The 26,662-nt window shown below is 41.2% G+C and overlaps 1 protein-coding gene across 1 annotated transcript in view; it reads right to left on the reverse strand.

The window, feature by feature from the left end:
* Positions 1-25,099, reverse strand: part of LOC135488702 (E3 ubiquitin-protein ligase Mdm2-like) — a 68,653-nt gene extending 43,554 nt beyond the window's left edge. The window contains exons 1-2 of the mRNA XM_064773408.1: positions 24,861-25,099; positions 14,086-14,240 (exon numbers count right to left, since the gene is read on the reverse strand). Of these exons, the coding sequence (XP_064629478.1) occupies positions 14,086-14,240; positions 24,861-24,870 (165 nt within the window). The 5' untranslated portion in view covers positions 24,871-25,099. The remainder of the gene's footprint in view (positions 1-14,085; positions 14,241-24,860) is intronic.
* Positions 25,100-26,662: the final 1,563 nt, after the last annotated feature.

A 26,662-nucleotide genomic window follows, 5' to 3' on the forward strand; every position in this document is an offset into this window, starting at 1 on the left:
CAGTGCCACCGGATGTAGTCTGCCCTTGTGGAGGGATCCTTTCAGCACCGGGACACAAGAATCCATGCGAATTGAATCACATGGAGAGACTAGCCCAATCACCCGCTTTTGGCTGGGTAGAAATGGGTAAATCTCGCAGACTGGACCTTAAACTCTACTGCCGACGTGTGAGGCCTGTCTGACAGATGAGTAAGTGGGGTCCACCTAATGCAGAAGGCACCAGTTTCCCTAACTAAAAGGGTAACATTAACAAAATGCTCTACCCAACTCTATTATTGCCTAAAGGCCTGTGTACACTAGTAAAATATTAGCAACATTTTTACATTTCCAGTTGCAACAAATGTTGCAAAAATGTTGCGTGGTGTGTACAGAGCAAAACGCGTCTTACAACATGTTGTAAAATTGTTGCAAATTAAATGCAATGCAATTCTTTGTTGCATGTTGTAAAAATATTGCAAACTCTTCAGCCAATCAGAAATAGGATTTGCGTCATGTGATCTACCGGAGTTCATGTGACTTGAACAAGAAGCAGGTATAGCAACTCTCAAGTGAGTGTCTTGCTTCGTAGGGTGATGAAACCTTTCTAGAAGTTTTTGTATGACAGCTTGTCAGTCAGCCGCAACTCCTTCAGGCTGCGTATCCATAGGCTGTTCCGTGCCCTGCACAACATTCCCTTTTTACCGCCTGGCGCGCCACACGGACAATGAACCTTCGTTGGTGTTATTGATCGTTCCCATAGGTTATGCCGTGTCACATTGCGGGCATATATGCACTGTGGATTGGGAATATAGGCCCATATTGGGATTGAACATGTCCATTCTTTTGCGAGTGAACAACACGGAAGCAATGTCTGAGGCGAAATTAATTCAAGAGGTTCATCAACGGGAACTACTCTGGGACCCCGAAACTGATGATTATCATAACAAGCACAAACCTGTTATTTGTTGCTTAAAAGTCAGGTTTTATATACATGTACATGTCAATTTGATGTTGCAAGTGAAAATACAAGTTACTTGTATTTTCATTTTCAATATTCATAAGAAATTGTCTTCTGAAATAATGACAGCGTGTGGATAAACGCGATTGACCGCTGCGAAATGAGGACTACAAAGGCCTACATGACCAAAAAGGAATATCCAATGGAGACGCAGGGCATAGTGCCAGGTCACAAGGCTGTTACGCCATAACGCCACACTACACAAGGGCATACCCTATGGATACGCGGCCTTAACAGGCAGTGGTATGCCCCATCATCCACCCTCATTTTGATCCAGGGCCTGGTCCATATTCTCTTTGGTTATTTTGCCGCCTCTTCCGTCTCTCAACAATGACAGCTAAAATTGCTGCAGAAGCACTCAAAACACATCTTCTCTCCTTGGAATCATCCATTTTCCCTCCAAAATACCTATTTCCCTTTGTTCCCACTAAAAAGTTTGCAACAATTTACCAACATGTTGTAAAAATGTTGCTAATTTGTTGCAATTTTGTTGCTAGTGAACACAGGGCCTTGAAGAGCTTGTTGCAAAATTGTTGTAAAAATGTCGGTAAAATGTTGCTAATATTTTACTAGTGTACACCCTGCTTAAGTCAAGTGAAACTCTTAACAAACCTTAGCTGCCACCATTGAAATGTCGATAATAATGATAGCAAGTGAAAACTTTAAACAGATAGACTTGACTTTTTTAACCAACTGCCACATGCGGTTTTCTTTATTTAGTAAATTTTGAGGTAAGTATTACAGAATGAAATACTTGAATACTAGAATTGCCTGGCTCTTCTGATGATTGCACTGGTGAACACCGAAGTCGATGGGATGTGCAAAGTCATAGCTCGATCCTCTCTCTTGGTCATCTTTGAGATGTGGTCACCAAATATGTTCAAATGCAGCTGCAGATCATTCCTGTCCTGCAAAACATGATGAGGAGATAACATTTTAATTTTGATCGAATAGGTAAGCTAGCCAAGTTTTATATCAAATACAAGGCCAACAACAACTGATAAGGCGCTAGGAAGTTCATTGATATGATTGGGAATACATTGTGATAAGAGTGATGAATCGGCCCCGTTTGAAGCATTGTGCTATGTACAGTGTGCAAGTGTCAGTGTGTATCCGCTATCGTATTTATTGTTTGTTGACATTTCAAATCGCTGGAGTCGATCCTCAATTACACTGTTTATGTACATTGGCAACCTTACCCGATGATATCAGAACGATGTTTATTATTGTCTTGTTTATTCACATTAGTTCTGCTATGTGACAAGAGTTATTTGTTGAGAAATCCATGATTTAAAGCCGGACTTTGACATCGTTTCTCAGACCAACCAAGCTGCATTTCGCAGATCGTTTTTCAACGATCGTCGACGAACTATTTCAAATTAATCACATCCAATTAAACAATCCAAGCCTTCCCTAATGTCATCAACATGCAATAACACAAGCAGCCAAATATTATCGCCTATGAAATTGTGAATTTAATGAGAACTTACCCCTGAATTGACAGAACGCGATCTATTCCATAGCATGGTCTCCTTACGTCTGAACTGCGCAGACTCGAGACGTGACGTTCGCTGCACGTGTGATTGGACGTGGGATAACTCGCGCGAAATTTAAAATGCTCTTCTTGGAGGGTGCTCACTAAATTGCGCCAGTAACACCACCTGGTGAGAAATTCATGAACTACGCCTATTGATAATGAAAGAGAAAGCTTTGCTCTATAAAATTAGATTTGATTCATGATCCCCAACTGAGAAATCAGCTGCTGGAAAAGTTTTTGGAAAATTTCGCTCGGTGCCACCTAGTGGCCAAACCGCTCATCCTGCCGGACCCACATTTGGTCTATTCAGGAGTCCTGAAGGGTCTCAACGCCTCAGAGGGAAAATCTATCGCCTATCCGCCATAGTTTTGAAACGTGCCTGTTTAACGGACAGACAGACAGACAGACAGACAGACAGACGGACACTCATTCTACCATTTACTCATATGAATAGCTCAGCTTTTCAGCTGAGCTAAAAACGAACCGTGAAAGCAGATATGTGACATTGGTAGCATTGAAAAGAGTAGACCAATACATTTCGGATGATGTATATCTTATAATTTTATCGTCAGCAGTTTTCAACATATTAACCCTTGGATCTGGGTTTCGTTTTTTTTTAATCACACTGTAGATTAAATATTTCAATATTTTTATGAAATGAATAAAAGATAGGGCCTTTTAGTGAAAATGAAGCGTGTTTCAAAGTTGATATCCCAAGCTGTTACCTGAACCTCATAAGATTTTAATATAAAAACTTATTTTCTGTTTTAACCGTCCCACATTTTGTTTCAGGAATTGAAGGAGGATTCGCTACTGATGAGATTGGCTGCAACCAAGAGAAGTTTGGTTCAGCCTCGACGTCGTCAGCGCACTTGGGTGATGATGACGGGAGTGATTTTCATGACGACGACGATGATGATGTGGATCCTGGGCACTCACTTTCATCATCTCCTGCAGGCAACGAAGGAACGCGGGCTTCCAGTACCTCATCCTTGAAATCTCAGCGAGAATCACGCAGTATGAATTGGCGGGAGATCCATAAAAGTCGCAAGGAACATGGGCCTTCAAAACCTACAGTCACTGCTAGCGAGTACTTCGAGGAAATGTTGAAAATTGAGGAAAAGAAATTGAAACTGAAGAGAAAGTTTTTCGAATTGAAGGAATCATATTACAAGGATAAGTTAGCTATTTTGAGGTCGGAAAAAAAGACTCGGCCAACAACATCTTCTGCCTCACAAGGTACCCCAAATACAACGGAATATCATACGTTGCAGCCTGCTCCATTGTGGCAACCTTATCACTCTTTTGAAAACAACTAAAATGACGGCTGTTCAGAGGATTAAGATGAACTGCATCATGTGTGGGGAATAAATGAATAACGACTAACACATAGTTACACAGGTGTGGTTCTGACGTGTGCATTTTATTTTAATTCTTATTGAACGGTATCGCCAATTGTTGGGAACGAAAAATAATTTAAAGCCTTACTGCATTGAATGTCAAAAATTTATTATCACATCTGTCGTGACATAATCCGGAAAACCTCAATCGGAGGTATGCAGACAAATTCTGTATTGTGGCCCTTGTACACTTTCTTTTACAGCGTCATTGCTACAAAAAGTAAATCACCCGAGCTAAAATTAATTGCGTGTTTGTTTTGATCTTTTTGTTATCTGTCAGCAAGAATTTGTCAAAATTTATTTCATTATTTCAGTTTTCAATGTGTAATGTCAGGTACAATCAATAAATTCTCACACAGTTTTAAAAATTATTTCAAATTATTCGAAAACCCGACGAACCAGTTCATTCCAAGCTCTTATCCCCTCATTGTTGTTCCGGATTATCGCACGGCCGGCATATACTTCCATGGCATTCATCACATTTTGATCAATCACTTGATTAAAAGGCACCCTTTGTTGAATTGCGAAATTATGAAGTGCACCACATGCTGCAATAATCCGTGATGCTCTTGCTGGCTGAAACATGATAGGCTTTGTCAGACATCGCCATCGCATCTTCCAGACTCCGTTGCACCTTTCAATTGCTGATCGAATACTTTTGTGAGCCCTATTGTAACGATTTTGACCATTATTGCCTGGAGTCGCATATGGTGTAAGAAGCCATTTTTTAAGAGGGTATCCAGAGTTCCCAAGAATCCAACTGTCGGCTACCAAGCCATTCTCGAAGCGATCCCATACATGGGAATTCTGTAGGATGAATGAATCGTGGCTAGACCCCGGCCACCTTGCATCCAAGTCGAATATCTTTAAGTCGGGGCCACAGACTATCTGAGTGTTGATCGAATGCCAACCGCCACGGTTAACGAATGCCACCTCATTCGCAGGTCTGTGCGGACCAATAACTTCAACATGACTTCCATCTATTAATCCTGCGATGCAAGGAAAGCCACGCCCACGTTCATAGAATGCTTGTTTTGCTAGAGTGATTTCATCAGCATCCGGCCACTGTATGAAAGTGTCCATCCGATGGATAATGGCATTGGCTACAGTATGGATACAGTTGCTTGCGCTACGGTTCGACATCTCATGTACGTCGGCAATCATAGGCAGAAATCCTCCTTGGGCAAAGTACCGCACTGCGGTACACAATTGGTGAGAAGGTTCTAGCGCCTTTGACCTGGAAAAACAACAGGCAACAGTTTTAGCATTTCTCATAGAATGGTGTATAGGAAATTTGTATTCATCACATACTATGATAAAATGGAGCATACATGTATCAATGTATGGGATACGTACCTGTGGCTGAAACTTTCTAAGCTTGGTTTCAGTATGTCCACAAGTCCACCAAATATCTCTTCAGGGAAACGGTATTTATCGAAGAATTCACCCTCTCGGTACTGTTCAAATGGGTTTATTCTTTGTTTGAATGTTCTCATCACATCAATTCCTCCGTATCGAAGCTGTTCCTCCACCGCGATGTTGACTTCGACGCGCCACATCTTGCCCGCCTCGAAGCAAGACCTCAACTAACAGCGCACTAAAGGTGGTCCCGATCACCTTTACTGCATTGACCTACCAGCGCCTATCGATATGTCCTCCGATAGCCTAACAAACTTTATATGCGGCTGCCCTAACAACGTTGTTACGTACCGGAGATTCTATGCGGGGATAGTGCCTATCGGCGGATCCTTAAATCGCCGATAAGCCCTGTTAGCGCTATCGGAGTTTCTATGCGGGGAGATGGGGGAGCCCCCAAACCCCCGTCCTTCTGACATATTTAGCCAGTACATTGGGGGATGAGTCCCCCAAACCCCCTCCCCGTTCTCTGAAAGTGACAGGTTTTAGTCAGTACATTGGGGGGAAGGCCCCCCAACCCCCCCCCCCCCATTGGACTCTAAAAATAGAATTCCTTGGAGACGCTGAACAATAAGGCCCCATACAGAAATAGTCCCCACCCCAGTAGCTGTCTCATATCTGCGGACAGAAGCAGCTCTTAGTGGTGAAATAATAATTGAATTTCCACCTGCTAGCCTAGATATATGTGTATGTTTCTTCACCAGTTAGTCAATAACAAATTTTTGTAGCTGATATATTCTAAATTGTTTTAACGCTTTTTTTTGGATTAGTTTGGCGCCAAAATCAAGAATGGCAAATTTACGATCTTGACACTAGAGGCGCTGATGTCGTTCCGGAACGGTAGATGCTAAATCGGATAGCCAGGCAGTACGGGAACTCTTGCACTCTGACCACATGACCTACATCATTACTTCACAGTTCCGGCACTGGGTCGAGTTTGGCAGTTACTAGAAATCACGTGACTGGATCTGGATTTAGTAGTGTTAAAAATTGACTTTTTTGAGGTAAAGCACGTAAATCGAGAAGAAGAGGACGTTTGCTTTGTCTGCAATGAAATGTCACAACTGTCTCCGCCGACGCTGTCCTGTATGTCCTAGCAGACGATTTTTTGAATACATGATGTCCCACACCCGCACTTCAGTGGCGCCGGTGTGAACAAATCTACTTGTGTGAATGGTCAATGGCTCATGACGTCATGAAATAATTGCGCCATGAGGAAGGAAACAATGGGAATCACGTCTGATGTGGTAATTGTGGGTGTGGTGCGTCGTGAATGCAGGATCGGCCAACGCGCGGCCCGTATGGAATGCGACAAACTGTACCGGAACCAGAATTGTCATGGGTCTGCACAAATTTTTTCAGATTCGATGGACATGATGGATATATGAATTTTGTTTACACTTTAATACATAACCATTACACTCACTACGTTGTGTGAGTGTTTAAGGTTGAAGGTGAGATAATGGTGAAGTTGGCTTAGTGGAGTGGCTAGTTTGCATATGGAAATTAAAATTGTGGAAACCTATTTTGAGGATGTGAGCGTGGCGGCCACATTGAATTTCAAATCGCGCTGATTTTTGAAAGAAACCTTCCCCTTACAAAACTGCATTAGGCCTACGCCCACTAAAAATTGATTCCATCCTCCAAGCCGTTCTCCTCGAAATTGACGGAAACCGATTTCAAGCACGTTGCCCTGGTGACCATATTGAGAATCAGAACGAGCCGGTTTTCACAAGGAACCTTTCTCTAGTCACCCCCAACATACATACCAAAAATGAATTTGATCAGACGAACGGTTCTCCTCGAAATTGACGAAAACCGATTTCAAGCACGCCGCCCTAGAGGCCATATTGATAATTGGAACGAGCCCGTTTTCGAAAGGAACCTCGCTCTAGTCACCCTCAACGTACATACCAAAAATGAATTTAATCGAACGAACGGTTCTCCTCGAAATTGACGGAAACCGATTTCAAGCACGTTCCCTGGTGACCATATTGTGAATCGGGGAAAATCATTCAATATGTTACAAAAGTTTTGGAGATCATTAGCAAGCGGCGGTATACACAAATGACACTTGGTGTCAACCATGAAATGTGATTGCCCCACTATACATGTAGTATGCCTAGCGCTAGACAATCTATTGAACGCCAGACACTTATGAATGAACCTCCATTTGCGCAGATTCTGCTCTGTCATTACATTGACGGCATGTTAACCCTCTCTCATAACTTACTTTTTTGATCTGACTAGTTTCGACATGCCAATATCTCACGAAAGAGAGGCTTATCTCATGCAACTTGTCCAGGTCCAACACATTAAAAGGTGGCTAACGAACTGAATAACAAAAAGATAAATTACTACGGTTATTTTGTCATTCAATAACAATTTACATCAGTCTCGCAAACAACTAACAACACGAGTCACCACTACACCATAAATCAAGTGTGCCGGAACCTGATCCAACGCATCACCAATCATTTCGACTACTTGGGGATACGAAATTCTGCCACATTGTCCATGTTGTCTCGCTTCCAGTTCGACCAAAGACGTCTTGCAGCACTTTTTAACGACAACATCACCGTCAAATCTAATGGCCGGGCCCATGAGGTGCACTTCGCCGGAATAAATTCAACCAAGGCTCCAATTTCTGTCACCCCTAACCAGACTCATCCATTGCCTCGTTCAAATCACATGATAAATTATATCTTTCCGAATGACACACTACTGTCCAGCCTCCACCTGTAGAACAGGGGAGGTCGCTTCTTTGTCTTACCGCAACATAGGCGCTCCAGCCAGAAGACCAACATTGCACTTATATCGCCCTAGCGAGTGGAGTTTTTAGTCAACACCCGTAACATGGCTTATGGTTCTTACCAACAGAATCATTCTGGTAAGCCCGGGGTTGTTCCCATTCAACCACCAAGCCCTAGTTCAACATTTGTCCCAGAGAACCAGCTACATGCACGCACGCATGAGCAACCGTGAAAACCCGACATTGGTTTCTGATGAGTTAACAATTAACGAAACCGTACTAGTCTCGGAGAATTCCGCCACAAAATATTCTGCGGTCTTCCCCACCCGTCCACATTTTGGGGGGACCTACCCGCTGATGACGTCACTTGATCGCCAATGACGTCACAGTGTGTACGAGACTTCAGCCGTCACATGACATGATGATGTACTCCAAACAATATTTTACAGTAGACACAGAAACTTGACTCTACGTCATTCTAAGGTCAAACCTAGTCGCAGCAGGTCGTTCATCACTCTTTGCTTCGTTAATTCCATTGTCACCCCTAACCATACCATCTTCATTCTGATGAACTCGAAACTGATCCCACGTAAAGATGTAATGGTCGACATTAACAACAAATGGAATCAGAACTTCATCGACGACGCACACTGCGGTATTACGGTGAGCCAATAAGGGAGCTACAAGCTAATGTGATTAAATCAATGGAGCTCATTATTATGCAAATTAGACTCCGAGTTTGCCCCACGAAATCTGGCCACCTCTAGTCTGAAGGACTTTTATCGAAGTGTTTATAAAATGGCTTGGTACAACTTTTTTTTGGTCAATTTCATCAATACTTCAATGCTCCTTTCGGTTATTTATGTCCAGCCCTCTGAATTATTATACAATACGTTGTATTATAATGCGAGTGAAATAATGTTTTGACAAATAATTTTGACTATTGTGGTGTTTGTGGCATTTATATGACACACCCTGTATACCGTCATGATAGTCGCGCATAATGTTCTGCACAATTTTGTAATGGAGCCTGTAAGCATGGCGCTAAGAGCCAGTTTGTAAACCCGAGTATGGTCTAATAAATACGTTATTATACCCAGAAGATATCTGTTGAGTGGTACCTAACAACTATTATATATATTATATATTGTATGGGTTGACGTGCAATATTTATTTCATCATGCCTCATACCCGTTTAAATAAGTACGGCGCATTATAAATTCAGTCTAGACATTCGCCATTTGAGATAACGCATCATCAATGACGTTATCAGTACAATAATGACGCTACGTCACATCAAGAGTATTTTTAACGTGTATTTCATATATAATTGTGAACCCCAAAGAAGCTTCAATAAAAGCGAAACGTTGGTATTCACTCGGTGTTGGGTGTTTCCCCATTATTCCTATACTAGTTATCAGTACAATAATGCCATAGAATAGTGAAAATTATGGCATGGTACGTGCTGTCATAACCAGTAGTAGTGAAAGGTAAAGGTTTACAGGGTGACCCTGAAAAATGGATAGCATACTTTTTCACCTTGAAAATATGTTTTGAAATCCAACATCCAAAAGGTTATAAACGTATGTAGCCTGTTTCCTGGCAATGCCTCGGGCATTTACAGATCAGGTTACTCTTATTGTTGAAACATCCATGCAACAGTGAAATCCTCAAAATCAATGGAAATTCTTCCCTCTTTTTGAGACAAGATGTAGAATTGAAAAATGAAGCAGCATTTTTGCATTAACTTTATCCATTTCCTTTATTTTCTATGCTGTAAAAGGGTATCCTTCGGCATATATAAACCAACGCCTGCGGCCTCTCTCCCTGTAGACTTATAGACATCAACATGGATAATGGAGAAGCCTTACCAAAGCGTCAAAGGAGCTCTTCCATGCTAGAAAAGACTCTCCTATCTGAGAGATCTTGAGGCTGCTCTACTCAATGGAACTGTCACCAGTATGCATCAATTTGCATAGCACTACAAGATCCCACTAAGGACCATGCAGGGATGGGATCTTCACACACTTGAAGAGCAACATCGAAACAGCCGTTGCGCTGATCGACATGAAAAAGAACGACTGGTTGGCCTCTGGCCTGAAGTAGAGGATCGTGTTTATCATTGGTTTCAGCAGCTGAGAGACAGGCGACTTCCTGTGGCTGTCCAGGATATTCAGCAGCATGCTTTGACCATTTTTGAAGAGTGATGGGATGGGCTATTGGCCAAAGACAAACAGGACATCCAGTATTCTAGGCCTGAAGTCATGACTTCCATGCATCTTCCAGGAGGACTTTATGAATAGGAAGAACATCATCCTGACAAAAGTAAACAAGAACAGCATGACTCACCTGCTGATGTTGCCAATTGGGTTGAGGTCTACCGCAATGACGTAATAGATATAATTGACTGTTTTGGGATAGCTATGCAGTTCTTCTTTAAACTTTAACATGGGCCAAACGTTTACTTTATCTTAATTCCGGCCGATGTACACAACCAACACCAAGAGAGCCAAGTCAGTTGATGTCCACACATCAAGATCCAACGTGAAATTAGGGTGTATGGTTACCCTTTGTATCTTGGCGACAGGAGAAAAATTACCAACCTACGTTATTCTTACGAGGAGTGGATTTGTCCATGCACTTGCTACGCTGGAGGAGGATGGCTTTGGTCTGACAACGTGGTAGGTACATCCTCTGCTTTCAACTGGATGTAGGAAGAGACTGTTCATCATTGGATTGATGAAGTGTTCGAGTCATTAGTCACTGAGCAGTATGCTCACCAGTTTCTGCTTGTTATTGATAGGTATCGGGTACACCGTACAGAGAACTTTGGCCTTTAGAGTTACGGAAATGGGAGGCATCCTGAACTTTAGCCCAGCAGGCTGCCCATCACTTGTAGAGCCCCTGGACGTGGCTGAGATGAAGTCATACAAGAACTCCGTAATGAGCGAATAGAAAGCATGGAAAAAGGAAAGCACCAATGAAGCCGGTCGTTGTGATATCATCCAACTTCGAGATGTTGTAAACATTGTCAGCAGATCCTGGAGTTGAATTGTGAACATTGAAGATGAGGTGATAGAGTAAGGTTATTGACAATTTCTTTGAGCACAGGCAATTAGACATGTCAGAGCGGATTGTTAAATGCTGAATAAATCGTTGGGACTTTGGAAATTAGAAAAATTGTTGGTTCCTCTTGTTTTTCAAGTAATTTCTATACTGTAGGTTCAGCAAGAGTTGCTGCCTGTGAAAAGATGGCAGGTCTTGTCCTCTAAATGGAATGTTTTACTAAGGAGATAATGCTCCTATCTCAAACTAGTTTTCACATGCGAGCCAATCAATCTCAAGTAATGTAAAGGGTGTCCAAGAATGTTTGCCGGGTTCGAATTTCTGGATGTCACCTGAGAGTGAAGAAACTGGCTTAGCCATGAAAAATAAAGATGCAATAATTGCAAAGAACTCGATATAATCGGACATGGGGTGATATGAATAAAGACTAGTAAATGATTTTACTTCGGTTTTGTACAGAAAGGCCTAGTGTAAATGTACATGGGGTTTTCAGTAAAAGCAATTGCTAGTCTTTATTCATATCACCCAAAGTCTGGCATTTAGGCCGGAGTTAACTAAAGATATCTCTGGTTTTGATGGCCTCTCCAAAAATAGAGCCGCCGGCAAACTTTCTGGGACACCCTGCATGGACTTGGAATGGCAATTTGCTGTGTGAAATGGAATCCTCTGGCATATACCATATCCTTTCCTTTACTCGCAACAAACATGTGTTAATTTCAAATGGATCAACTGCAACCGGCGACAACTGCGGTCAAGGAAAATCACACGAGTGAAGCTTTTGGCTTTTGGGTCAATGTCAGCTAACCTCTTACACCAACCCTACACAGAATGCAAGCCAATTAATCTGAAGGATTGTCTGGTCTTTGAATGCTGGGGGCGTACCATATAGGCCTACTAAACTTAATATTGTGCCTGAATAACTGAAAGGAGAATATTTGATAAGCTAGTGCATGATCGTTAACTGGCATCACCCCAATACATTGTTCTTCATTACAGGGGGCAACAGCTGAAACCCTAAGTTGAGATAAAAGTGATAAACTTACCATTTTTTACCCATGATTACAAATAACCATAATCGAGTTCACCTAAGAAGTGAGCAAACTCTGTCTTTAAAGGGAACTGGAACCGCCGAGCGATTTATTCAACTTTTCGACTTTCACCGCCCGAGAAAGTCAAACTTCCAACTTCCTATTTGAGTTCAGATTTGTAGCTCCGCCCCCGGTGCCCGAGCATGCTCAGTTCAATTTGTTATTATTGAGAATCATGTGAGAATCATGTGAGTCATGCGATCTTTCATTCACGAGTTTTCGTAGTAAATTCCAAAGTAGTGACGTCACTCAATGATTGACAGCTAGGCGCCATGTTCCATTCTAGCCTCGTTCTGATCACCCGATACGCGGGAAATGAAAACGAGGTCATACGAACTGGCTTGGCGGTTTCAGTCCCCTTTAAGGGCAGTTCAAATCTAGTTCAAAGCAGTTCAAATCTTCATTTGTTTTTGATTTAATGTTTTGTGCAGGTTCATTCCTGCTTTTCTATGGAAACACTTACAGTACACGTCAAGTCATCATAAATAATTTCTGCTCGTTCATCCTTTTTTCGCACAGCACTAGAAGTTTGATGTTCAGTATTTTCTCATCCTGATGTGATTAGGAATACATCCTGGTTAAGAAACATGCTACATGTATGGTATATAGGTCACACCAAAATCGGTATGACATGTGATGTATCATTTCTTGGAGAATCTAAAATTAAAATATCATCGAAAACAAGTCACTAATAGTAATAAGCGAGATATTGTACTTTTTACATTTTTTAGTTTCGGCTTCCTGGTGGCCAAGTCATCAATCAGATGGGATCGAAATTCGGTGTCCGAGGTTACATAACGTAGGGAGTCAGGTGTACCAAATTTCAAGTTCATAGCTTTAGGAATAAGAAAAGTGCCATAGCCATCGCCAAAGTGCCAAATGGCAAATTAACGCCATTTGACCTATGTGACCTTGAAAATAAGGTCAAAAACATGTACGATATGTGATGTATCCTTGCTAGGACTAGGAGAACCTACCATAAGAATTTTATCAAAAAACGAATCACTCAGAGTCATAAGAGAGATATCACACTTTTTAGGTTTCCACTTCTGGCCTGGTCGCCAAGTTAAGAATCAGATAGGACTGAAATTCGGTGTCAGAGGTTACATGACATAGGGAGTTATGCGTACCAAATTTCAAGTTCATAACTTTAGCGGTTAAGAAACCATTTGACCTCCGACCTTGAAAATTAGGTCAAATCAAAAACCCGTAGGATATGTGATGTATAATTGCTAGGAGTACCTGCCATAAAAAAGTATCATTGAAAACAAGTCACTAAATAAGCGAGATATTGCACTTTGGACCTTTTTTAGTTTTGCCCCTGGTGGCCAAGTCCAAAATTAGATCAGATGGAAATTCGGTGTCAGAGGTTATAATGTAGGGAGTCATGTGTCCAAAATTTCAAGTTCATAGCTTTAGCGGTTAAGAAGTGTGACATAATACCCTCAAACTGCCAATTTACAACATTTGACCTCTGTGACCTTGAAAATTAGGTCAAATCAAAAATCTGTGACCTACCATGAACATTTTTCGAAAACGAATCACTCATAAGCGAGGTATCGCACTTTTTAGGTTTCCACTTCTGGCTCTGGTGGCCAAGTCAAAAATCAGATCGGACCGAAATTCATTATCAGAGGTAGCCTGACCTGGTGGGTCATGTGTACAAAGTTTAAGTTCACAGCTCTAGTGGTTAAGAAACGTGCCACTGTTTTTAAAACAGGATACAGACAACGATGCTGCCAACGGACAACAGATGACAGACAGAACGTTGTTGTATAGACTCCCCTATGGTGCCCAAAACTGGGTCAAAAAAATATTGAATTTAATACCTGAACACTAAGCTTGTCACTACTTGAATCCGGAGATGGGACTTCCACAACATGTATAGCCCATGGTCCTTCTCCATCACTGCTCACAAAACTTATAGATGAAGGACAACGTTTTCTTCTCCGTCTCTTTCTGCAGTCAGGGGATGTTTCAGAAGCTGAAATTGTGAAAATGTTTCAAGGGGTTTACATTATAGGTGATGCAGCCCTCGGGGATCACTGCTGGTGACATGTGAAAAGCATCCTTGCACCATAAAAAGCATGACAGGAGTGGGTTTTTTTTTTAGTCAGCTAAGCATAACCTGTGCAGGGCCAACAGACCCTCATCTGTTATTCAAGCACAGCAATATCCAGGACCTGAATCTTACCAATTGAATTGTAACTAAATTACTAATCAAATCAGTTATATATTACTAATCAATTACAAAAAAAATAGAGCTAAGATTGAAATTGCAAGAATTTTATACTGTAAACTGGAAACATTTTGCGGCAGCTTTTTTTGCAGAAAAGCAGTTTTTTCCAGCAAAATAACGAATTTGCGCGTTTCAATTTTGCAGAACTACGGGGTCTGTAATGCATAATAAAATGATGAAGTTATATTTTGCACTTGTTAATTTTGCAGATCAGGTCAGACCGCAAAATAAAAATGTCCGCAAATTTTCCGGGGTTACAGTACATGTTATAAGAATGAAACGACCAGGACCATTGTGCTCACCTCTCGACAAGGAAGGGAGATGCAAGCGGCTACCTTCACACCACACATGATCAACATCAGAGCTCTAGTTCTGACCAAAAAAAACTTACACGATTTTTTTTATTTTTGCCCCCTGGTTGCCACATTTGTAATCGAATCCGGACTGTAGTTGGTCGTTTTGGTAGGACTTGCCAAGAGGCATATTTGTAAAAGTTTAGAATGATCTGGGTCACATTGTATGAAAACGTGCCAGGTTTGTTGAAATTTTCAAAGTTGACCTCTGTGATCTTGAAAAGTACGTCAAATTAAAAACCCAGGTATTGGGTCAAGTATCCTCACTGGATGTACCTATGAGAAATATTTGGAAATAATCCAGCGTTAAGTTCAGGAGAGAAAGCACTTTTTGTGTTTAGGGTTTTGGCCCACTGCTGGCCAATCGATGTATCAAATCACATCAAAACTTAGTCTCCGAAGTTATTTGGCCTAGGGGTACATATGTACAAGATTTCAGGTCAGTAACACCAGCGGTGATGAAACCAGCTGTTATTACCTAACGGCAGTGCCAAAAGCAAACGTTCACCTCTGTGACCTTGAAAAGTAGGTCAAATCAAAACCCAGGTTATATTTCAAGCACCCTTATGAAATGCATCTACGGTAAACATGTCGTGATTCTAGCTAGCAGCATTCATAAGATATACAGTGGAAGCCAGGTCGTGCCCCCCCCCCCCCCCAGTAACATGACCACCCCACTATGACAACCAAGATTCGCCGGTCCCGATAAAAACCATCACTAGGCCCCCGGCAACACAACCACCCCGGTACCCAAACCACGACCACTGGATTGGGCAGTCCCAACGACCAAATTCACGCCTCTAACCCGACCAAAGGGCCTAATTGCCGTAATTGGTCCCGACCGCATCTCCAATTAACACCTCGACGCAAAGCCTTGTTAATTATCATAACACCTCGGGACAGGTGTAATCGTGAGAATCCATGCGAAAAAAAATTACATTTTTTTACATTTGTTCTAGCAGTTATTATCATTGAAAATAAAAATGCAAATAAAGTGAATAAAATGTGTTTTACGAACGTTTTTGAATCTATATCCTTTTTTCATAAAGCAGCCATGTTAGTCTCAGACATGCGCATCTAATACATAGTATTGGCAGCATGTCCTAATATAGATAAGGTCAGGCGGCTGTGATCACCTTACACTTGGAGCATCCGAAAATGTGGAATGATGCGAACTGACATGACGAATTCTGATAGCTAAAGATTAAGTTACGCTTTTTCCGATACTCTCATATGCATAGCGTTTTGCATGTTCTTATTTTAATACGGCGGGGAGATTGTCATTAGCCATAACATAAGCTTGCGGATTCATTATGATTCATATTGAGAATTTGATTGATTTGAGGAAATATCATTCGATATTTTGGCTGAAGACACTGGAAAATATTTCTTATAATAGATCTGATTAAAACAGTAACATTACTCAACTCATCTTCTACGTGTCAAGCCTGACATCTAGGGCGCCAGTGATTGAACCATTTTTGGTGTGAATTGCTGCCCATCTCGGAACTTGCCGCTAATTTATTTTCGTACATATTCTGAGCAATCAATAGCTGGCTTGCGGTGCTAACAAAGCAAAAAAATCCTAGTTTTACATGATACTGCCAATAAGGTTAAGGTCAAGGTCAGCTTGAGAATGTGACAGAAAGTGAAAGGCCTGCGAAAGCGCTGGACAAATTTTGCCCTGACTTCAAGACAATGAGCGGAATTACATGTACGAAACATTACCAGAACTTAAAATGTAACATCTAATAAACCCGTTTTATCGTGGAACAGTTTTGTCAAGCATGGCACAGAAATTGAAATGAGCACAAATCTAAGTCAGGTGGCGTTGATATGGCTGTGCAGCAAACACATGCTGGTCGGCAATTTTGGGCGGGAATTTTGTCCCCGGATTTTCAACTTCACTAACCCGACCACCCCAGTAACATGACTGTCAAATTTTGGTCCCATGCGTGGTCGTGTCACCGGGGTTCCACTGTAGCCAAAATGAGGTTTTCAAAGAGCATTACTTATATGGCGACAAGCAGTTAAATTCTGCTTATTTTCATTTTGAAAGAAGGTCTTGCCTAGGGGTACCTACACACCAAGTATGAACCTTCTAGGTCAAGTGATTAAGAAACGTGCCACTCTTTTGTCAAAAGTTAAGGAAGAACGAAGACGACGGACGCTGCACTATTGTATAGACTCCTCTATGGTAAGCCAAAAACTGTAAATGATACTAAACAAGAGGCCCAAGGGCCTGGCGCTCAGCTGAGTTAATATCATTAATATCTTCCCGGTGTTTAGTTCATTATGCATGAAAATGGCATGCTCCATGGTATTTGATATCCTTTTGCGTTCACTACGGTACCAATGTTTTTGGTTGACATAATTATGCCACTGTTCATTCCTCAATCCTGACCATAATTCGGGTGAAATCATCGTATGAAAATATTTACCGAAACATGAAGTTTATGCCATGAATGAGGACACTCATTGTCATAGCCTCGTTTACAAGTACGAAGTATTTTCCCGCGAATATTCAAAACTGCTTGGCTCCTTTGCCAGTTTAAATAACATGTGACTATACACAAAATAGAAAACTTTGATGGAAATTGTAAATCATTTTTTTATCTATCAGGGGAAACAAGCTGATGATGATCAAATAAATCATTCATGAGAAATCATTTTGTTGCTGAAGCTTGCATGACGAAGTTAATGCTAAACCTTTTCTTGTGCTCTACTGCGCCACCGTAGTTTTCTATTTAGACCAGCGATGACGTCATTTCTGGTGATTCCCTACGTTGTCCAATGAGCGCTTTTTAAAATGTGCCATTTGGTATTGTACAGTATGCAATGTATTTTTTCAGCGCCGCCAGTTGCCGAAGAGAATGCCGTAGCTCCCTCAATTTCCAATCAACTTTTATGGGAGTGACATTATTGTATTGCTTAGAATGTCTACTTTTTACTCATGAAAGAATCGTAGAACTAAAACATAATAGGCGAACAGAATCATGCCGATTCACTGCACATACTGTGGGAATTCTCCACTTCAAAATACATCGGCGATGTCATCGCGAACAGAGCATGCACTTCCGATATCGTTTTCACAGAAATGTCGCCAAATATTCAAGAACTAATTTCTGAATTTAGTCCCTAAAGACCTTATGACTACCACTGAAACGAACTAGTGATAATATCGCCTACCAGACTACTTTTTAAGCAGAAAATTGGGTACTTGAGTGTCATTGAGCTCCAAGATTATTGCACATAGCGTAAACAACATGCCGCCATTTTGTCTCCGCTTCGGTATTTCGTACGCCGCTTATAATGCACCTTCTCAATTAAAACCAACATAATAAGGCCTTACATCGTTGATTGAATAGGAACACCACACAAAACACAATAAAGTGGGGGTACAATCGATTACGAAGCTGAAGTGAACAGTGATTTATTCCTGGAGCTACTGCTTTTGTTGTGTAGCTGCCATGTTTTGAGAACTGGCAAATAGGAGACTTCATTGATGGCTGACGTCATCGGGCGGGAATTTGAATCGGCAGAAATAATTAAAAGGCAGGTAGCGCCCTCTCCTGTTAAAATTTTGAACTTGTTCTCAATAAAATAGATTTTCAAGAATTTTATCTTAATATTAGAGCATATTTCGACTAATTCTGCTGCTCCTAGGCCGATATAGGCCAGTTTCCTTCATGCACTCTCGCTCGCAGGAAGTAGGTCGAATGGCGACAAATTTTGTTTTGAAAGTAGAGTTTGACCAGAAGTATCCAGAAATGCAAAATTGAAGTCTCTAGGTCTTACGGTTACAAAATCTGCACCATGGGTTTAACGGACGGATGGATGGATGGATGGACAGACGGACGCCACTTGCCAGCAGAGCTAAAAACATGCAGAGGATTGCATAATTTGGAGACCCAACAAAAGCCCTGCACTGGGCAGGCAAGGTTTAATACCAAAACATCTATCTGGTGCAACACCAGTTCTGAGATGGTTGATTGAACTGTTTCGTGCTCAGTCATCTGTGACAGTAAATTTTATTTCTTGGTGTCATAAGAAAGAGGGCATCATCAGGTAATAAATGGTGGTTGCCAATTTCCGAAATATTAAGCCATGTCCAAGAAATTAACAAATCAATCTCGGTTTCCTTTTTTTTGAAACGCACTGTATAGCTGGATGCAATGACACTGAGGAAAAATGGCAAAAAAGACATTGAATTCTTCATGGAAATTTTCATGGAATTGCTCACAGTCACAAGCAAGCGATTTTCGCAGCAGAATATTTTGCCGACCATGACCTCCTCGCGAAAATATCCTGCACACTAACATAGATGGATCTTCCCGTTTACAAAATGATGTCATTCTATGTCATGCAAAACTTATAATTCTTTGTGATTGCGTGTGCATTAATATGACACTCACAGAGGGTGGTGCGATGTAGTAATATGAATGTCGCGCGATCATTGTTGGTTTCACTTGGATACAGGGAGTTTTTCTCGCCTATCTCGTGACTTGCAATGTTGCATGATGTTTTAGAATATAAATTTTGTCACAATAACAGCCTCATAACATTGGTTAAGCAACATTTTGTTATCATGAGAAATGCCAACAGGAGGACGGTTTGTCACAACTTTTCATAATCAGGGCTGCTTACCCTAGATTTTTTTGGAGAAAGACTAAGATAGTTAAAAAAAGTGTATTTCCCAAGACTATGTGTAGTCTCACTCTGAAATTATATGTGTAATATTGCTAATCAATGTGTAGTGGCAGTGCCTATACAATATAAGATATCATTCTCTGCAGTTTTTATTGGAATGCAAAGTCTAGTTAAATACCTCAATGTCACTGCCCAATAGCAACGTCAAGAAATCATAAAGACGAAGAATTAGGAAATTCAGAAATAAAATAAAACGGACAAGGGCCATTGTGCTCACCGTTACCGTATAGATATTTGGTGGTTAGGAATTCATCCTGGTTAAGAAACATGCTACATGTATAGTAATTTAGTATATAGGTCAAACTGAAATCGGCATGACATGCGATGTATCGCTGCTTGGATTGTACCTACCATAAAAATATCAGCCAGCAAGTCACTTCTAAGCGGAATATTGCAATTCTTACCTTTTTTATTTTTGGCCCCCTTGTGGCCAAGTCAAATATCAGATCAAACCGAAATTCGATGTCAGCAGTTATATGATGTAGGTTGTCATGTGTACCAAATTTTAAGTACATAGGTATAGCAAATAAGAAACTTGCCATAGTTACACTCAAACCGCCAATTTATTCCATTTGACCTCTGTGAATGCCAAAATTAGGTCAAATGAAAAACCCGTATGATATGAGATCCTTGTTAGGAGAACCTACATGAACCATAAAAATGTCATCGAAAACGAGTCACTCATAAGAGAGATATCACACTTTTCAGGTTTCCAATTCTGGCCCCCTGGTGGCCAAGTCAAAAATCAGATCAGACCGAAATTCATTGTCAGAGATTTCCTGACATGGGGGGGGGGGGTCCTGTGTACGAAGTTTCAAGTGCATAGCTCTAGCGGTTAAAAACGTGCCACTCTTTTTGAAACAGGATAGAGATGCACGGATGACGATGACAACAACGGTCACTGATGACGACGGACACAGCGGTGCTGTATAGACTCCCCTAAGGTGAGCAAAAAATGCAAAAGGGTGGGTAACAGTTTCCTGATCTCAGATAAGATATTAACAAGATGAAACAAAATTATACCTTATTTATTCAGCTCTGAACTCCTAAAGATAAAGGAGATGGAGAGCATTTTTTCTAAGGGACAAAATTGATTATTTGATTTCCTGTGCTATGGCGTGATGGTGTGCATTCTTTGTCCTCGAGGGGTTTTAGAATCTTGTTAAAATACCACTTTCTTATTATAGCCTAATAATCTCTACTATACGAGTTACACTATTTGAGGCATGTATTTTGTGACAGAAATCAAGCAACAACCAGCCAATAGTAGTGATAGACATTGAATAGAAAACAAATTATCTTGCAAAAGCCCCCTATTGTCAAAATTTAGAACCTAGTGCTACTGCTAGTGCTAGTTAGGATGCTGTAGTCTATTGGTTCCAAATTCTAAGTCTTTATTTATTCTTGGTAACGTGTATACATGCAGAGTCACTCTTGTTTCTTACAACTGCTCTTGGCCCCTTTGAATGTGTTTTGGAGGTCATTTGCTGCCATTTTGCAGCTCGCTACGAAGTCTCGCGCAATTCAATGAAAACCTAGTCATCCACCGCAATGTGATTTCCATCGATATTTCATTGTTCGCACGGAGTGCTGCAAACAAAACTATTGAGATACGGGTTAAGCTATCTATAACCAGACGTCGCCACAAGTACTGTGTGTGCAGTCACTATGCGCAGTTTCTTGGTTTCATTGATTCGGGAAAGGGCGACTGAAGAAACGTAAACACACACAATCACACTAAGACTGAAGGTAGTTTACCAAATTTTTGGGCAAATTTTGGGCTGAGAAAAGGTGTAAATTATGTACAAACGCAGAATCCGCAACTTCTACGTACAAAATACGCAATTTACGTACAAGTACGACGCCCTGCTTAATGACAAACATACAAGAGATTGCCTGGGCATTACAAATTCGCTGTGATATCATCAGATATCTATCTATAAGGGCTATTGTATACAAATAAAACACCAAAGGAGCATGCATTGTCGGTGCTTCGCCGTATTAATCTATTTCCTGATCTTTCGGGTTTTCTCATTTTTTGTCTTTCGCTACAGTACCAGTGACGTCACATCTGTTTTTCACATTTTCAACATCATTACCCATTACCGTTGCGTCATGCGTTGGCCAGGGATTGTTGGGACTTTCCGGGAGGGGTTCGGGCGCATCTTTTCGTCAGTTGTGTGTCAAATTTTTATTATTTCTCTTTCCCAAAAGCATTTCGACCTTCAGCAGTTTATAATTCATTTGGATATTGCCCACAATGTTATATAAGTTTTACAAGGTAAAATATATTTCACAGTGTTTTACTGCACTTTACAGCCGGCGTTGCCAGTTTAAACCTTGACGCCTTTGTTTCTTTACATTACAATCTGCCTCCTTTTCCCTGTTTATCTCAGGTCCAGTGTACACTTATGTATCTCTGTAGGTTATTTGGCCCACTTGTACGCGTTTCATCTTCCTGTATTTTGTTTGAGTTCAATTTTATGTATTTCAGTGAGACCGTTATCATCGTTCTCAATAAATCATTTTAAGAAGATGTTACATCGCGTCTAACATGTCTAAATCACGGTCATATTAGGATCAAAAATCAACCGCAACCTCTACATGCATGCATGTATACTATAATGCATGACTGACTATTCATCCATCATATTGGCGATGCCTAGCGTTAGAATTAGGGACTAGGTTTGTAAGTTAGACCAAACATCCACAGGGCTTACTGAAGAAAACGGTATGGTTCCGCTATCAGCGGAATAGGGATCATTATTTTAGTATTAACCTCTTGACTACAGGGCTTTAGATAACTTTTTTGGTCAGGAAGTCAAGTACTTCCTTAACATTATTGATGCACCATTTTGCAAATACTCCCAACTTGTCAGTATTATCCCAGGCTGGGCGTACAGATACTTCCAATTTCCTGAGGTTGGAAGTATAAACTGATGTTATGCAATGCATGTTATGTTAAGCAATGCATGTTGTGATCGAAAGTTCCCTTGCATCTCAAACCACAGTGTATGTGTAGAGCTTGGCCTATTTCGCCACCTCGTCGTCTTAGCTGATAATGGCTGTTCCAGGCTTCATTATTCATGCTCCATTTCAACAGCTGGAAAGCCGACGGGAACCCCTGAATTCCGAAATGAAAGCCCCTAAACAATGGAGCCAAAGCATGACAGATTGGTACTCGAGTTCCTCGTTGGTGGCACTACCGTACAGAATTCGTAATTAGATATTCTCAATACCAGTAACCTTGAGATTCAGTAACCAATCACAGCTCTCACCCTGGGCACGTGCCACTAGGATGACTTCACCGGCCCCCAAATATGGTCAGCTACTATCGTAGTAAAACATTTTCATTCATAAAGCTGTACATGCAACATCGTTCATTGGCCAGCCGCATGATTAACAGGACTTGGGCATGGTAGAGTAGCGCCAGCGGGGGATTTTGGAACTAATTGTGACAGACTGACTATCAAGTACCGGCCGTGCTGAGGAGTGTGAGGCGGGCGGGCGGGCGGTGAAAGTTTTAAGTTCGACGCCAAACACATTGGGACTCGGGATTTTTGGACGTCAGAATACACCTTCAGAGCGTACGCTGAAATCAGATGTTCATTTAGAGGGTGTCACAATACCTTTTTGGCCCAGAAAACCTGGCGTATTCCTTTTTTCCACAGGCGTATATACGCCCATACGCCCGTTATCTAAAGCCCTGTGACTACTGCCTTACTGGGCCATTCGAACTGTTCCATACTAGGACCTTTTTTGGTATTTGTGCATCAGGCAAAACCTCTGTCTTCGCCCCCACCACAGCGCCATCTATACGACTGAGTTCCAGTTGGTGGATAGCAGACGACATGCCTGTGTCACTATACACAAGTAGAGCCGAGCCAGGTCATACTAAACAATACACAGAGTATTATAGCGACTGCTCAAGCGGTCGGCGGTAAACACGTGTATTTGATTGCGACCGCTAGAGCGGTCAACTGTTTAGACAGGACCTAATTAGGCCAGACCAGACCAGATCACATCGCCCGTCATGAATGACCTTGTCTCAGAAAGACGTAATGCGTTTACACGACGAAAGAGAAGTCGAACTAAAGTCAAAGTAAACACTTTGTTCACAATGCCAGCGGTAGATGTCATACCGAAATGACGTCACACTAAGTGGCACCGTCATCAATACTTGACGCGACGTAAAAGCTAATGTCAGGGGCACTGTTGTTAAATCATACAAACCTAGCTGCTAAGAGGGACTCTCCCCTGATCAAAATTCAGAATCAATCTAGACCAATCTAGATCGATCTGATTCGGTTTTGTTCGTGTGAATATTGAGTCGCGTTTATACACGAACAAAACGATTCTGAATTTCAATCAGGGGAGAGTCTCTCTATACTCCCACCTAGGTCTGTAGGTCTACAGCATAAAGTGAATTTGCGTGATCATCGAGCAATCAGGAGGTCAACTTTCTCAGTCTATATTAATATAATATAAACCATTTGCGTATGTTGTAACTACCTGGATTCATGGTACAATGTTCAACCGGCTGCAGAAATATTTTAGTGTCGGCGGAGGTAGTGAACGACCAGGTTTTCATGCGCATGGCCATTGGGTCTTCATACACATATAAATCATAATCTCTGTACTTGTATGGTAATGAATCAGACCTTTTTTACCAGTTTATTTTCTTTTGTTCCGAAATTATTTATCTGGTGCGCACAGTTATATTTTTGGAACGACTTTAGAATTCCCGATCGGAAGTATAGGTCTAAGGGACGAATGAATACCGAATAATGAACAAGTAGCCTAACCCTAACCCTAACCCTTTAAACCGATTCACAACTTATATAGTGCCGAGGAACATCCGATCGGTAATTCTAAAGTTTAGCCATATTTTTATCAGGGTGGGCTACTGTGTAAAAAAATGCGAATCAGAGAATGGTTCCCACTTCGACGGTCTGTTCGGCTGAAATACAAAAAAATCAAAATTCCAGAGGAAGGGGATGATAGTAGGGCCTACCACAGGAATTTTAGTTTCTTGCGATTTCTTGTAATTTCTAGTAATTTAAGTTTTAACACGTTTTTGCCTAAAGACAATTCCTTGGATGGATTAGGCCCAGGCTACACGATGATCACTACACTATCTATAGATCCATGCATTTGATTGGGAACAACGTTTACGAAGACGTCGCGTCTTGTCACGTTACAGTAATGTAAAAATGCAGGGTGACGTGACGACGGCCAACACTACATTATGTAGGCTAAACGTTGTTCCCAATCAAGTGCATGGATAGTTCCAATTCCTTACCTGCTTTCATGGCATTGGCAAGTCCACTCCGTAGATGATGGATTTTTCGACTACATACGATTTGCGCATAAAAAGTCCGATTAAGACTTCTCACAAGATAAACAGTAGGGGGTTATATAAGATGTGCTTAAAATAAACCCAGAGCTAGACATAGCATATTAGGCCTAGGTCGTAGCATGCATCTTACACCATTCACCATCGTTCACAAACTCGCCCAAAAGCTGCAATTAAACAATTTCAGACACTGCTGTAATTGCCGCCATCTTGGATGTCAGCGTTTCGACAATCCCACGTCATAAACTGTCTCGCCAGTTCAGACTGTAATCTTATTCAGGTCTAATTAGTTGCTCTAATAAAACGTTTCATTTTATTAACAAATATAAAATATGATCTTTATAGATAAAATTTGACACTTACTAGTGGACTTTAAGATGATTGTATGGAGAACTACAAACGCAGCGTAGGGCAGCAATCATTTTCGCTTGCTTTGTGGTGATGCGTTAGCCTAACACAGTAAGAATTTCTTTCCTGATCTACATCCGCGATACAGCTTTTCAAGATGGTGGAAACTTACTAGAGGTGGCACTGCACAGTGCGGAGGACGGTGTCAAGGGCAGCGTCAAATAGGCCCTAATGCGGCTAAGTGGATGTTTGACTAGAGTGCGCACGCGCGTATGCAAATGAGGACAAAAAGTTCGCAGGAAAAAAATTTCGCCCCCGGGCAACCGACACGAGGTTGTCTTTCAGTTCCGGCCGAGCATGGAATGCCAAAAGGGAATTTATTCAGAACATTTTGAGAAACATGTTCAGGACATGAAATATGTATGTAGAACATAAGAAATATATGCAGAACATGAGAAGTGCATGCAGGACTTGAGATTTTATACCCAGGACAAGAAAAACCTATGCAGGACATCAAAATTATGCAGGAGATGAAAAGTGTATGTAGGACGTAAATATTTATATCCAGGACAAGAAAAATCTATGCAGAACATTAACATATATGCAGGAGATAAAAAGTATATATGCAGGACGTGAAATATGTTCAGAACATGACAAACGGTCAGGACGACAGTGCCTATCATTTTCATGTTATGTCCTGCATGCATAATTGAGATCGTCCTGCAGCCATATACAAGCTGCCCTGCATGCATCTTTGCAAACTCGTCCCGCATACACTTTGAAAAATGGGAAAAAAGTAGTCCTGAACATATTTTTTATATGCAAATTAGGCCAATTAGGATTCCCCATTTTGATGACGTAGAACGCAGATTGCCAAAATGGCGGGTGGGATGAGCCGAGCTCAGTTGGCCGAGCTGGAAAATCGCAGTAATTTTGAAGATGCTATGCGCGATTTGCGACAATTACCAACACTTAGAATTGCCGTTCTGTGAAACTTTCGGCAAATTGCGAGGCAAATCACACTTTTATAATGGTGACGTCATCAGTTTTGGGGGACGCTTAACACCAGCGTAGGAATTCTCTACGCCGCGCCATCTGTAATCTTATTCAGGTCTAATTAGTTTCTCTAATAAAACGTTTCATTTTATTAACAAATATAAAATACTAGCATTACACCCGTGGCGCAGGCAGGTTCAAATGGGCTATATCTTGATTAGATTGAATTGCAATGAAAATCTAATGCAATATCAAAGGAGCAATATTGAAGAGGCAAATTAAACCAACCATTTGTCCACAGACTCGGACCTAGCTGTGGCGTGCTGTATGTGTGCATAAAAAGTGTATCAATTGGTCCGAAAGAGATGATGAGGCAATGTCAATATGCCTCGTTCCTCAGTCAG

The sequence above is a fragment of the Lineus longissimus genome, chromosome 5 (assembly GCF_910592395.1).
Source record: "Lineus longissimus chromosome 5, tnLinLong1.2, whole genome shotgun sequence".
Taxonomy (NCBI): domain Eukaryota; kingdom Metazoa; phylum Nemertea; class Pilidiophora; order Heteronemertea; family Lineidae; genus Lineus; species Lineus longissimus.